Source organism: Garra rufa, chromosome 25 (genome assembly GCF_049309525.1).
Source record: "Garra rufa chromosome 25, GarRuf1.0, whole genome shotgun sequence".
In the NCBI taxonomy this organism is placed as follows: Eukaryota; Metazoa; Chordata; class Actinopteri; order Cypriniformes; family Cyprinidae; genus Garra; species Garra rufa.
This window is the reverse complement of record NC_133385.1, coordinates 22854585-22870401: the sequence shown is the minus strand read 5'-3', so window position 1 is coordinate 22870401 and position 15817 is coordinate 22854585. Positions and strand designations below refer to the sequence as shown.

Below are 15817 nucleotides of genomic sequence, written 5' to 3'. Positions count from 1 at the left end.
CTAAACAGTTTCTTAACTGTAATTGAAGTTGTAATAGCTATTGGAGAACTACTAGAGCAGTCTCATATCTATAACATAACATACGTACATAAACAAATATGCAATATTATATTTGTATTATACACATATCTGATGCATATTATATACATATTCATATTCATATACAGTAGCAGTGTACTTACAGACAAGATGGGCCGCGAGAAAACGTGTTTGGTAACGATCGTCTCAGGGTAGGAACGGAAGTATTTTCACCGGTCATTGTAGTAACACGGACACGTTTCGGCGAACACCACAACTGATTGTGTTTCTAATGCACAAATGTTTAACGCTTTGAAGAATGAGATAAATCGTCTCGAAACTAATGTTTGTAAGTATTTTTGAAGTTGCTTGTTTTGGGGACAACGCTGTCAGGTCGTTCAAAATTGATAGAAAACGTAAAAACTGTGTCTCAGTCTTGGAGAAATGTTCAAATGTATACTAGACGTCTATTTACATAAAACATACTAATGCATTTCATAATATGGTTCTCTGTGCTTATGTATACTTTTGAAAAGATTGGTTTTATAAACTGAACCATAGCCACATTTCAGAATAAAATCTGAGTGCTGTCCTTTATTGTGTGATGTGCTAAAATTACCTGAAGATGGCAGCAACTTCCTTCTGTAGTCATTTGTCAAACTAAAAAAAGAAAAAAAAATACATTTTGTTTTTCTAAGGTATTAATGCTCACTGACATCATATGTTTTGTCTTGTCAGATAAGATTTAAGCTTTGATGAGTGATAAAAGGCAACGAGCGAGAGTCCAGGGCTCCTGGGCCAAACCTCTTCACAAACCACAACAGCCAACCGGTATGCCAACTTTCGTATTATAATACCTGTACAGCAAAAGTTGAATATTTCTGAAAAGAAAAATGTTGACATATGTTCATATTAACATGTGTTTAGTATTCCACAACTTGGCCTTACCTAAGTTAAATACAGTGGCCTGAAAAAATCATGGAATTTATTTCTTTTTAAAATAAATGATTTGTGTTTTTTTTTAAGATTTTTACCATAAATGCCTAAATAAATTATTTTCAAGAAGCCTTGTGCAGTAATAATGAATGTGTTATGGCAATATCATGGAAATTATTAAACGTATAAAAGCTATTAAGACTTCAATAAATAAATGATTTTCTATTTAAATTAAATGATTAAGTAAATGATTAAATCATTTTCAAAAATCAAGCATTAGTAATAACCTTTAAAAGTTATGGGAAAAAAGGAGACTGTATTAAATAAGTAATTTTCTGTTTAAAATAAGTGATACATTTATTTGTATGAGGTTTTTCATGGAAGCAATTTAATAAATTATTTTAAAAACTACTAAAGCAGTAATAACAAATGAACTGAAACACTGTGGAAAAGCTGTCAAAATTAATACAATCTTTAAAAGTCATAGAAACTTTATATAAAAAGGTTTAAATTAAATTATTTAGTTAAATATATATATATATATATATATATATATATATATATATATATATATAAAAGGATTACATGGTAATGATGAATTACTGGAAAAGTAATGGAACCCTGGAATAACCACACTGTGAATAAAAAGATATTTTACACTCGCAGTCAAAAGTTTTTACATGTTTTTTTTCTTCAGTCTCTTCTGCATTTATTTGATCCAAAGTCTGATCCAAAAACTGTAAAATTCTGAAATATTTGTACTATTTAAACTGATTTCTATTTGAATATATTGTAAAATATAATTTTTCCTGTGATTTCAGAGCTGAATTTTATCATCATTACTCCAGTCACATGATCCTTCAGAAATCATCCTTATATTCGGATTTGCTTCTCAGAAAACATTTATTATTATTATTTTGTTGAAAACAGATGAGTAGAATTTTTTTCAGGTTTCTTTGATGAATAGAAAGTTCAGAGGAACAGTATTTATCTGAAATAAAAATCCCATTATAAATTGTAACATTATATATGTCTTTCTCATCACTTTTGATCAATTTAAAGCATCCTTGCTAAATAAAAGTCTCTCATTTCTTTCAACTGACTCCAAGCTTTTGAATAGTATAGTGTATAATGTTACAAACGCTTTTTTTCATATAAATGCTGATCTTTACATCTTTCTGTTCTGTTCTAAAACAAAAGGGACTCAACTGTTTTAAATATTGATAATAATATTAATAAAAATGTTTCTTGAACAGCAAATCAGCATATTAGAATGATTTCTGAAGGATCATGTGACACTCAAGACTGGAGTAATGATGCTGAAAATGTAGCTTTGATCACAGGAATAAATTACATTTTAAAATAGAAAGCAGTTATTTTAAATGGTAATAATATTTCACAACATTACTGTTTTTGCTGTACTTTGGATCAAATAAATTTAGGCTTGATGAGCAGAAGAGAATTCCTTAAAAATCTTACAATTTTTTGACTGGTAATGTATATATAGAAATCTTTAAGTTACAGAGGAAAACACAGTGTGTTTACTTCCAAGAGTCAGAGAGAGGTTAAAATTCATATAAAACTGACTTCAGAGTGTAAAACAGGCAATGTAGGTGTAGTACAGTGTATCAATGTTTCATTTTCTAAATTAAGAGAATTTTTGTGTTTGTATTTATTGTTTCAGCTCCAGATGTCCAATCAGTGTCAGGTTCATGGAAATATGGACCACGATCATTTGAGTTCAATCAGCCAGCTGATGTAAGCGCCATTCTGTAGCTTTTTTTTCCGTTTTTGGACAGTGCTCACATCTGAGAGTCTCTGATTTATCCTGTATTTTTTTTTTCTCAGCCTATCAGAGAGATTCCCGCGGAGAAAGTCATCGAGTGAGTGACTCAGTCCCGGGCACATTCAAGCAATAAAACCTGTTGATTGACACACCGTGTACATCTAGTGTGTTGTTTTCTTCTCTTTCCCAGAAATGCTGGTGACTATGAGATTAGTGAAGGACCGACTGGAGTGTCCAGGTAAGAACACTCAGATTTAAAGTGGCCTAAATTAAAAAATGACCTTCAAAAGAACATTTTCTGCATAAGTGTTTACTGTGTTTTTGTCCAGACTGAGACTCATACCGGGGTTTCTACAGCAGGAGGAGGCCGACTGGATGTTTAGCAAGCTGCTCGCTGAACTGCCCTGGTCACAAAAGACCAATTATAGGATGATGGGTAGGTTGCATGTTGAGGTAATGTAAATTAGGGGGAGGGGGGTGTTTTAACCTCATAGTGAACTGGAGATTTTGTCTAAGATATATATATATATATATATATATATGTATATATGTATATGCAGTCAAGCCCGAAGTTATTCATACCCCTGGCAAATTCTGACTTAAAATTACTTTTATTCAACCAGCAAGTTTTTTTTTTTATTAGAAATGACACAGGCTTCTCCCAGAAGATAATAAGATGATGTACAAGAGGCATCATTGTGGAAAAAAATATTACTTATCTTTTATTTACATTTGAACAAAAAGTGGCATGTCCAAAATTATTCATATCCTTCTCAATAATCAATAGAAAAGCCTTTACTGACTATTATAGCCATTAAACGCTTGCGCTTCCTATAATTGCTAACCAGCTTTTTGCATGTATACACTGGTATTTTTGCCCATTCATCTTTAGCGATGAGCTCCAACTCTTTCAGGTTGGAGGGTCTCCTTGCCATCACCCTGATCTTTAGCTCCCTCCGCAGATTCTCAATTGGATTTACGTCAGGACTCTGGCTGAGCCACTGCAAAACATTAATGTTTTTGTCTGCTAACCATTTCTTCACCACTTTTGCTGTGTGTTTTGGGTCGTGGGGATGGTGTTCTTAGGGTTGAAGGCTTCTCCTTTTTTACGCCAAATGAAGGCTACATCATTGTGGCCAAACAATTCAATTTTTTTTTTCATCTGACCATAAAACAGAAGACCAGAAGTCTTCTTCTTTGTCCAGATGAGCATTTGCAAAGGCCAAGCGAGCTTTTGTGTGCCTTATCTGGAGAAGTGGTGTCCTCCTTGGTCTTCGTCCGTGGAACCCAGCGGTGTTCAGTGTCCGTTGGACTGTCTGCCTTGAGATGTTGCCACCAGCAGAGCCCAGATTCATCAGGATGGCCTTGGTGGTGATCCTTGGATTCTTCTTTACCTCTCTCACTATCCTCCTGGCCAGCACAGGTGTCACTTTTGGCTTTCGACCACGTCCTCTGAGATTTTTCACAGTGCGGAACGTCTTGTATTTTTTAATAATACTTTGCACTGTAGCCACTGGAACTTCAAAACATTTAGATATGGTCTTATAGCCCTTTCCTGACTTGTGAGCAGCCACAATGCGCAGTCGCAGGTCCTCAGTGAGCTCCTTTGTCTTAGCCATGACTGTCCACAAACCAACAGCAGAGAGCTTCTGTTTTTCACCTGTTGAGTTGATTAAAACAGCTGTTCCCAATGAATCAGAGTAATCAGAATGCATTAGAACAGCTTGGACTATTTGGAATGGTATAGAACTTTGGATTTTCCCATAGACTGTGACAGTTTGCAAAGGTTATGAATAATTGTTTTGGGAGAAGCCTGTGTCATTTCCGGTCAAAAACAACTTACTGGTTGAATAAAAGTAACTTTATGCCAGGAGTATGAATAATTTCGGGCTTGACTGTATATATACAGTGCTGCTTGAAAGTTTGTGAACCCTTTAGAATTTTCTATATTTCTGCATAAATATATATAAAGTCATAAAATCATTTAAAAGGCATCACCATAGTCAACATAAAAGACCCATGTAGTTTCAGTTAATGCAACTAAAATGATTCATTTTCTGTAGTCCCAACACAAATGAAGTAAACTTCAGTTTTACATATTTAAGTGGACAAAAAACAATGAAATGTGTTCATTTTAATGAAGTAAATTGAACAAGCAGCAGAATCTTATGAGCATATGTTGAGCCTTGGTGCTAATTTGTGAAAACAGGTTCAAATCTGACCCAAGACCAAAACAGAAGAATAAAAAATAAAAAATGTTTTTGCGCAAGCATGATGACATTTTGCGTCTGACCCACTCACACATGTTCACAAATTGCTCTTCCCGCGATGACTCATATTTTCCAGTCCTTCTTCATCAGTAAATTGGCAGGAGTGCCACTGCCTCTAGTTCCCTCATCTGTTTATCTTTTCCAGGACCGACATCATTTGAAAAAGTCCCAAATATACCAAATGTTTAAACATTTGCTTTGGACCAAGAGTAATTCACGTTTGACAGTAACTGATTGAGATCGTTTTGACAAAAAAATTCTGGTTCCATGAGCTTTTAGCCCTTATTTGGTCCGCTGAAGATCAAGGTGGTTTGTTGAGGAGAGACGTGCTTTTAGTTTTTAAAGCATTTAGAAGTATGATTTTACTTCTTCCAGATTATAAATGGGTAAAAAAAAAACTTAACCAGAGGTCCCCGGCTCAAATTTTTGATTTTGCTAATATTTTTTCTTTAGAAAGATAAACATGTATAGTCATGAAAACCAAAATATTAAATGTAATTAATGAATATTTACTGAGTAAACCACTATTTTGTAAAGAGAGGTTAAAATTACAATTTTCACTTGAAATTCAGAGCCAAATTACAATGGGGTAAAAATAATATGTTGACTTTAACAACTTTGTTACATTATGTGCCAATGGTGACCATTCAAAAATGGGGAAACTTTTCAAGCACTTTTTAATCAAACGTTTGCATGTTTGTAACTCAAGAAGTATAAAAGATATTTGAATTGCATTTTAGATATTTGGTCTAAACAATCTTTCCTTTTGGCATCTTCATTTATAAGGCCCTGTATGGGTCAGTTCGAGAGATGTTGGAATTTCAATATGGCTCCAGGAGTACATCGTTAAATTGTACACATTTTCATTGGTCAAAAACCAAATGTGGGTCAATTGGGGAACAAATAATGTTAAAACTAGAGATGTATCTCGTTTCCTTCTGTCAAAACAACTGCATTGAACACCTGTCTGAGCAGCATAAATATTATTTTTCCAATGTTTGCATGCCTATATCTCAAGAAGTATTAAAGATATTGCAGTATGATTTTAGATTCTAGTTCTTAATGAACTTCTCTTTTGGAATCTTCATTTTCAGTCCCAGAGATATGGGGATCTCAATGAGGCTACATGTCCAGTTTGTTGAACTTTACCCATTTTCAGTGGTTGGTCATTTGGTTTACAGCCGATACTTATTTTATTTAAAGAACAATGTCTGAAGAATAAATAAATGTTGAAATTAGAATTGTATCCTGTTTCCCTCTATCAAAACAATTGCATAGAACCTGTCTGAGTGCTAAAAATGCACTGAAATGGTCAAGTTGAGTCACATTACCTTGCTCTCTGTAGTCTATTCATAAGATTCTATATGGGAATCAGTTTGAGGTATATTTGTAATAAGGGATGTTGTTCATTTTAAGAGCTTCTGAAGCTGCCGAGAGTTTAAACCTGCAGTATTGTAGCACTTAAAACTAATCTCACACCTCATAGGGAAGTGTGGCTGCTTTCGCCACACATTGCATTCACATCAGTAAACCAAGATTAATTATTAGAATTTTTTTTCTTTCTTATTGTTATAAAATGTGAAGCATAGTCATAGATCAAGTAGTATCTACTGTTAAAGAGCATATTTGGCAGAATCACTGATAGTACCTCAAACATGTAAGGAATAAAATAAATAGCACTAGGCAAATCTGAACTATAAGTAAATGGGTACCTTGAGTAATCTTATTTTGCATTTCACACTTCATATTTAACCTAGAGTTAACAATTAATCCTGGTCATTCATAGTCTGACGTGTCACACTGTACAACCCTGGGTAAACCCTGGGTTACTGTTATTATTTGCATATTTGCAGTGTTAACAGTAATGACTAGATAAACACAAAACCACATTTGGTTTTTGACAATTGAAATTGGATAGGATACTAAATTTGGACATAAAGCTGCACTGAGAACTCAATATCTTTTGGATTAAACCATGCAGGGCCTTAAAAAAATAGTTCCTTAGGAACCAAAATCTAAAATCATATTAATGTAACATTAATACTTCTTGAGTTACAGGCATGCAAATTTTGAAAAAATAAATAAATAAATAAATATGACACACAAACAGGTTTGTCCTATACAATTGTTTTTTTAGAGGGAAACAAGATACAATTCTACTTTCAGCATTACTTATTCTTCAGACATTTTGCTTTAAATACAATTCATATCAGCTGTATACAAAGTAACCAACAGTTGGTTTTCCAGCACTGAAAATGGTTAACATGTAACAATCTGAAAATGGAGTCTCATTAATATCTCTGGGACTGAACATTGTAGAGCCTTGAAAACTTGGGTAAAACGAATACTTATGGCACTCAGGTATGTTTAATGCAGTTGTTTTGACAGAAGGAAGCAAGATACATTTCTAGAACATTATTTGTTCTTCAGACATTCCTCTTTAAAAGAAAATAAGCAACATATTTTTGCAAATTGACCCACAATGAGTTTTTGGCCATTGAAAATGTGTACAATTTAATGATTTACTCCTGAAGCCATATATAAATTCCAATATCTCTGGAACTGAATCATATAGGGCTCTAAAAACAAAGATGCCAAAAAGAAAGACCCAATATCTAAATAAACATTAAGATATCTTAAGTACTTCTTGAGTTACAGGCATGCAAATGTTGGAGTAAAAACTTGAAAAGTACCGTTTCCCTATTTATGAATGGTCACCATTGGCACATAATGTAACAAAGATCGCTAAAGTCAACAGCCATCTTTCTGAAGTCATTTTTAACCCCCTGTAATTTGGCTCTGAATCTCATCTGAAAACTGCCATTTTGACCTCCCTTGCTTTGGAATGAAATAGTGGATTACTCTGTAAATATTCATCCATGACATTTAATAGTTTGGCTTTCATCACTAAACATGTTTATCTTTCTTAAAAAAAATATTAGCAAAATCAAAAATTTGAGCCAGGGAAATTTCTAAAATTTGATTGATTTGACACCGAATGACCCAGCATAAATTTAAGACACAATGTACAAATAATTAAGTAAATATTAATAATAAAAAAAACTGTATGTAGATAAAGTGCAGACAAAAAAGTATGAACAAGAACTGTAGATTTCCAAGAACTATGTCTTTACAGACTGTATGTCTTTATAACCAATCAAATGCTTTTCTGTTGAACTTAGGAATGCATTGGCCAATCAGAGGTACTTAGATTAGTCAAATTAATCTACAATAATTTTAATTATTATATTGCAGCCGTTATGAGCTCCTGTTTTTTTTACACGTGTAATTTAGATACAATTTTAAACAGTTTATTGTTATTGAAAACACTAATGTTAAGTAGTATTGAAAGCACATGTAGCTGAATATGCTTCATATTCAGTGTGTTTTGCACTTCAGGTGATGCATATGATGAACCCAGACTCACTTGTTGGTATGGAGAGCTGCCGTATACATATTCACGCTCCACTATGCAGGCCAACGCTCAGGTATATCACTATTGCATACTGCAAGTAAGCAAACAAAAATGACATCTATCAATGTAAAGTAAAGCATCTTTGTCCATGCTTTTCTCTTATTACAGTGGCATCCAGTACTTACCACTTTACGTCTGGCTGTTGAGGAGAAGAGCGGCCGCACATTTAACTCATTGCTGTGTAATCTGTACCGGGACGGTAAAGACAGCATTGGTTGGCACAGTGACAACGAGCCATCATTAGGACCCCAGCCCGTCATCGCCTCTCTGAGTCTGGGCGACACTCGAGTGTTCAGTCTCCAAAAGCAGCCACTTCCTGTGAGTCTGCCAATGTATTAATGTTTCACTTCCTGTCACAGTCATGCTAGGGTTTAAATTATAGGATTTACAGAGTTTGCCCTAAGGATGCACAATATATTAGGGCTGCGATTAATCATAATAAAACCAGAATGTAGATTATGGTTGGCAGCTTTTGTCATCAGAAGAGAAGCTTTAAGTGCTTTCTATGGTTTTATACTAAAAACCCAGTGGGTTAACATAATAAAATGAAATAATTTATAATTATCATTTTTCTTTTATTTTACAATGAGATTTTACAGCATACAAATATTAAAATATTTCTTACTTTGTTAATTTGTAATAATAATAATAAAAATATATATGATTAGTGCCACTTATATGTAATCACATTTTGTTTTTGCAATTAAATTTTTTCCCCAAATGGTGAAGCTCAACAATGTATTGGTATGTCGATTGATATTGGAGATTTTATTTTTAATTTGTCAAAATCTGCCAATATTGGATATTTAACTTAATATATTTTTAGTAAAATTCATCTTTAAAAACACTAATAATATAATAAATTTTTAGGTATAATGTTTGAATATTTAATTTAATATAACCAGATATTTAATATACATTGGATATTTAATTAAATTTAATTGTAGCATTTCATTTTTAATTTTAATGTATTAAAAATTTAAATGGCTTTTTTCTTTTAATTTATTGATACCTGTCGATACTGAATTATTATTATATTTCTAGTAAAATTTATCTTTAAAAAAGGTAATAATTTAACAACTTTTAATTGTAATTTTCAGTTATTTAATTTATTATAATCAGTTATTTAATATATATTGGATTTTTAATTTAATTCAATTGTAACATTTAATTTTATTTTAATTTATAAAAAAAAAAAAATCCGCCATTTATCCAGTTTTTTATTTTTAGTGTATTGATATCTGTCGATATTGGATATTTAATTTAATATATTTCTTGTAAAATTAATCTTTAAAAATGCTAATAGCTTACTAACTTTTAAATGTAGTGTTTGAATATTTGATTTAATATAATCAGATATTTAATATGTATTGCACATTTAATTTAATTTAATTCTGTTGTAGCCTTTAATTTTATTTAAAAAAAAATAAAAAAATGTTAATGTCTGCCATTCATCCAGTTTTTTATTATTAATTTATCATTTATCTGTCGATATTGGATATTTAATTTAATATATTTCTATTAAATTTGATCTGTAAAAACACTAACAATTTAGTAACTTTGAAGTGTAATGTTCAAATATTAAAATAAATATAATTGTATGTTTAATAAATATTGTATATTTAATTTAATTTAATTCTATTGTGGCATTCAATTTTAATTTGATTATTAAAATTTTAAATGTCTGCCATTTGTCTCATTTTTTTATTGTAATTGATCAATATCTGTTGAAATTGGATATTTAATTTAATATATTTCAAGTAAAGTGAATCTTTAAAAACGCTATTTAATTTAATATAATCAGATATTTAATATATATTGGATATTTAATTTGATTTAATTCTATTGTAGCGTTTAATTTTAATTTTCTTTTATAAAAAATGTTATTGTCTGCTATTTATCCTTTTTTTAGATGTATTTGTATCTGTTGATATTGGATATTTAATTGTAATATATTTCTAGTAAAATTAATATTTAAAAAACGCTAGTAATTGAACAACTTTTAAATGTAATATTCGTATATTTAATTTAATATAATTAGATATTTAATATACATTGGATATTTAGTTATATACAATTTTATTGTAGCATTTCATTTTTTCAGATATTTAATTTATTATAATCAGATATTTAATATATATTGGATATTTAATTTAATTCAATTGTAACATTTAATTTTAATTTTAATTTATTAAAAAATTTAATTTCTGCCATTTATCCAGTTTTTTTATTTTTAATGTGTTGTAATTGTAATATTGTAATATTCGTATATTTAATTTAATATAATCAGATATTCAATATATTTTGGATAGTTAATCGAACTTAATTCTATTGTAGCAATAAATTTTAATTTTCATTTATTAAAAAGTTTAATGTCCGCCATTTATCCTTTTTATTTATAGTTTATCGATATCTGTAAATATTGGAAATTTAATTGAATATATTTCTAGTAAGGTTAATGTTTATAAACTAAAAAATAGTTTGGATATTTAATGTAATATAATTGGATGTTTAATATATATCTGATAATTTAATTAAATTGTATCGTATCATTTCATTTAAATTTGTATTTATTCAAAAAAAATTGTTTATCCAGTTTTGGACATAAAATGACATAACATAATTATTAACTTACCAGAACCATTCAGAATTTTAATATTGGCACATCCTTAGTTTTATAAATTGCAAATGTTAATACTTTTACCAGAAGCACAATTATTATGTTAATAAAAGTTTCTGCCACGGTTGTAGCTGAGTCATTTTTAACCTTCTGGTTGATCCTTAGAATTAATCAGGCAGCATTATCTTCTGAACTCCACGTACCCTGATTGTGTTTACATGACGCGTCTACTTTTTGGTTTGAAGGGGAAAATATTAGTAAACGTTCTTCAGAGCTTGTTTTTCAATAGGTGCCTAAATGTTGCGTCTGCTTAGGCTTGTTTGAAGAAAGAATGTAAGTTGAATTAGCGGTCATGGTAGATTCTGTGTATGTGTTTCAGGAAGACAAAGGAGACTACACCTATGTGGAGCGCATACGCGTCCCGCTCACCCACGGGACCCTGCTGCTCATGGAAGGCTGTACGCAGGAGGACTGGCAGGTACGTCACTCTTAACTGCTCTGAAAAAAGATTTCAGTGTTATTTTGGATAGTGTATCAAACAGTCCTTCTGAAAATCACTTGATTTCAAACAGTCCTTTTGAAAAATCACTTGATTCGCAAGAACTTTTTGCACAGTGTGTATCTTCAAGATTCAATGTGACTCACTAAGAACTGGCAGGAGCTCTTGTTTAGTCTTATGTACGCAGTTAAGCTGCCAGTTAATAACAGTCTTCTGAACGCTGATGATAAGCCAGACTGTCAAGAAAGGCTGAAAATGGCTAAATCGACGTGGAAGGGTGGAGATGCTGTTTCTTTGTTTTGCCTCGAGTTTGTTCTGGAAAACTGATCACACGTGGTAGAGATCATCTGGAACGGTCACGCTGTTCGCCATCCAGAGAGCGCTCAGTGCAGACGCTGTTATCTGCTGATGTGTAACAGTGTTAAGGGGGAAAGTGAACGTGTTTCTTCACAGCAAACTGAAGCGGACAGGGTTTCCAAGAAGGACTTTGCACATAAAATGTTACACACAATGGGGAGAATTCACAAAACATATGATATCAGAGCAGAAACCTGCTTCTTATTCACCATGTACTTGTAATATAGTTTGACTGGGAGCTAAATGCTTTAAAATAGTGTTGCTCTTCATTTAAATTAAGTCACTATAGTCACTCTTTTCAGTGCAACACTCCTGTATTAAATAGGCTGATAGTATTGATAGTAGCAGTGATTGAATAATAAATTGAATAATAAGAAACTGCCAAATCTAATTAAATAATTGTAATGATTTATTTTTTAATACATTTTTTTTATTTAATTTTTTTTTGTAATTCATTTTAGTTTTTTTTACACTTTTGTACATCTTTGTAATTTGTAATTTTTGTAACCAATAATTTAATAACTTTTAAGTATTAAATTAAATATAATGTAAATATAATGTTTGAATAATTAATTTATCATAATCATATATTAAATATACATTTTGGATAGTTAATTTAATTCTATTATTTCATTTTCGTTTTCATTTATTAAAAATGTTAATGCCCAATTATTTATCCAGTTTATCACATTTTTTATTTATCAGTATCTGTTGATAGTGAATATTTAATTAAATATATTTCTGGTAAAATTAATATTTAAAAACACTAGTAATTTAACAACTTTTAAATGTAATGTTCGTTTATTTAATGTAATATAATCAGATATTTAATATATATTGGATATTTTATTTAATTTAATTCTATTGTAGCATTACATTTTAATTTTAATTTATTAAAAAATTGAATATCTGCCATTTATCCAGTTTTTTAATATTTAATTTATTGATATCTGTCAATATTGTATATTTAATTTAATATATTTATTGTAAAGTTAATCTTAAACTCTAATAGCTTAATAACTTTTAAATGTAATGTTTGGATATTTCATTTAAACTAATCTGATATTTATATATATCTCATAATCAAATTTTTTTGTAGCATTTAATTTCAGTTTCATTTGCGATATCTGTCAGTATTGATTATTTTATTTAATATATTTTACATTTTTGTAATTTCATTTAACAGGGTTATTAAGCAATTATTTACACTTCTGTAAGTTTATTTAAAAAACTAAAAAACCTGCTGGAACTTATTTTTGTTCTGTTTAAGAGTTGTTTTTTGTCGACATTGGATATTTAACTTAATTATTTCTAGTAAAATTAATCTTTAAAAACACTAATAATTTAATAACTTTTAAATGTAATATTTGAATAACATAATCATATATATATCTATATCTATATATATCTATATATATATATATATATATATATATATATATATATATATATATATATATATATATCTATATATATCTATATATATATATATATGAAATTAGCATTTGTAGCATTTGATTTGTCATTTTATTTATAAAAATTTTTATTGTCTACAATTTAGCCTTTTTTTCTTTTCTTTTTTTTCTGGCTAAATTGTAGACAATTGTAGAATCCAAAAACAACTCTTAAACAGAACGAAAATAACTTACAGTAAGTGTTTAAAATGAACTTACAGAAGTGTAAATAATTGCTAAAATTACAAAAATACAAAATATATTAAATTAAATATCTAATATGGACAGATATCGATAATTGAAAATTAAAAGTAAATGCTACAAAATTATTCAAATCATGAGATATATACATATATATAACATCCAATTATTTTAAATTAAAAATCCAAACATTACATTTAAAAGTTAATAAACTATTAGTGTTTTTAATAACTTAACTTTTTAATAAATGAAAAGCAAAATTAAATGCTACAACAGAATTAAGTTAAATTAAATATCCAATATATATTAAATATCTGATTATACTACATTAAATATATGATCATCACATTTAAAAGTTGTTAAATTACTATCATTTTAAAATATTAATTTTACTAGAAATACATTAAATATCCAATATTGACAGATACCAATAAATTTAAAATGAAAAAAAGACTAATTATAGAAATGAACATTTTTAATAAATAAAAATTCAAATTAAATGCTACAATATATATATATATGATTAGTTAATTATTCAGATATTACATTTAAAAGTTATTAAATTATTAGTGTTTTTAAAGATTAATTTTACTAGAAATAATTAAGTTAAAAATCCAATATCGACGAAAAACAACTCTTAAACAGAACAAAAATAACTTCCAGCAGGTTTTTTTAAAATAAACTTTGGATATTTAATTTAAAATAATTTGATGTTTAACATATATATATATATATATATATATATATATATATATATATATATATATATATATATCATAATTTAATTATTTTGTAGCATTTAATTAAAATTTTCATTTATGATATCTCTCCATATTAGATATTTATTTTAATATATTTTATATTTTTGTAATTTCATTTAACAGGGTTATTTAGCAATTATTTACACTTCTGTAAGTTCATTTCAAACACCTACTAGAAGTTATTTTCGTTCTGTTTAAGAGTTGTTTTTGGATTCCGACTCCAAGACGAACCGCAGGCCTTCGGTGAGGCACAAAGAACGGAGAAAGGTCAAGAACATTTTATGGCGACATCTGAAAACTGTTTAAGAAAGGTCACTCGCGGATTGCGCCAAAAAGCTTTCAGACGATCTTATTAGGTTGACATAACTCACATTGACCTGTCAAAATAAAGCTAACTAAACCCACATGTATGGCTGTTCAGTTACCTTTAAAATATGGGCAAAATATTGATAGGCTTTGAAAGCTGTGACAGAACCGTCAAAGGTTTGTTCTGGGTCGAAAATAACAGCGGATTCAACATTGTAATTGTGTATGTAAACACACAGCTTTTGCTTAGTCAAGCTACATTGTTTGTCATGTGTCTGTCTAAATATACATGACACAATGTGTAATCGTATATTTGAATTATACACATCATGTATCACCGCTGTCCGGTTAACCTCCTTTAACTTGCTTTAATGGCTACATTGCCTTGTTGTGAGTGGGGTTTTAACATTATTTATGTTTTTTAAATAGCACCAGGTGGCTAAGGAGTACCATGACCGCGGGCCTCGGATAAACCTCACGTTCCGCACCATATACCCAGAGCCAGAGCGTCCCAGCGGGGGATTTGTGAGATGATCACTAGGAGAAGAAACCACAGGTTTGAAGAGATCTGGAGAGGTCGGTCTCATTCACAGAGCACCAGTGTTGAGTTTCTGTTGAGTTTAATTATTTATTTACGTTTGATTAAAGACCCTGAACAATGATACCCTTGTCTGGTTATAACAGCATTTTTGTTTACATAAGTGATTATTGTTCACAATTGCTTATGTTATAAGAAAAAGTTATGGGCATAACTTGTTTACAATGTTTGGAGAACATACGTCAAAAAAGCAGTGCCAAGTGGCTCATATTTCAGTTACGGTTCCCCAGAGACTCCTTTTTCTAGGTAAATTGCTGTTTAAATATTACATGTTGTGCAATTTTTCATTTATAGCTTGTGGTGAATAAACCTGAATTACAAACATTTGCTCAGCGTCGTTATGGTGTTGGTTACGTTCAAAAGTTTAGAGTCTGCTTTTATTTACTAAAACATAGGCTAGAAGCAGTAATACGGTGAAATATTAGTTTAAAATACAGTTTTCTATTTTTTTTATATATTTTCAAATGTAATTTATTCTTGTGAATTTTCTGCATCATTACTCCAGTCTTCAGTAACATGATCCTTCAGAAATCATC

At 29.9% G+C, this 15817-nt stretch overlaps 1 protein-coding gene across 1 annotated transcript; it reads left to right on the top strand.

The window, feature by feature from the left end:
- Positions 1-276: 276 nt before the first annotated feature.
- On the top strand, positions 277-15605 carry alkbh3 (alkB homolog 3, alpha-ketoglutarate dependent dioxygenase). The gene is made up of 10 exons (XM_073832181.1): positions 277-367; positions 757-849; positions 2639-2712; positions 2803-2837; positions 2931-2978; positions 3070-3176; positions 8410-8498; positions 8594-8803; positions 11485-11583; positions 15113-15605. The coding sequence occupies exons 2-10, from the start codon at positions 774-776 to the stop codon at positions 15215-15217; spliced, it is 843 nt and encodes a 280-aa protein (XP_073688282.1). The 5' UTR covers positions 277-367; positions 757-773; the 3' UTR covers positions 15218-15605.
- The last annotated feature ends 212 nt before the right edge of the window (positions 15606-15817 follow it).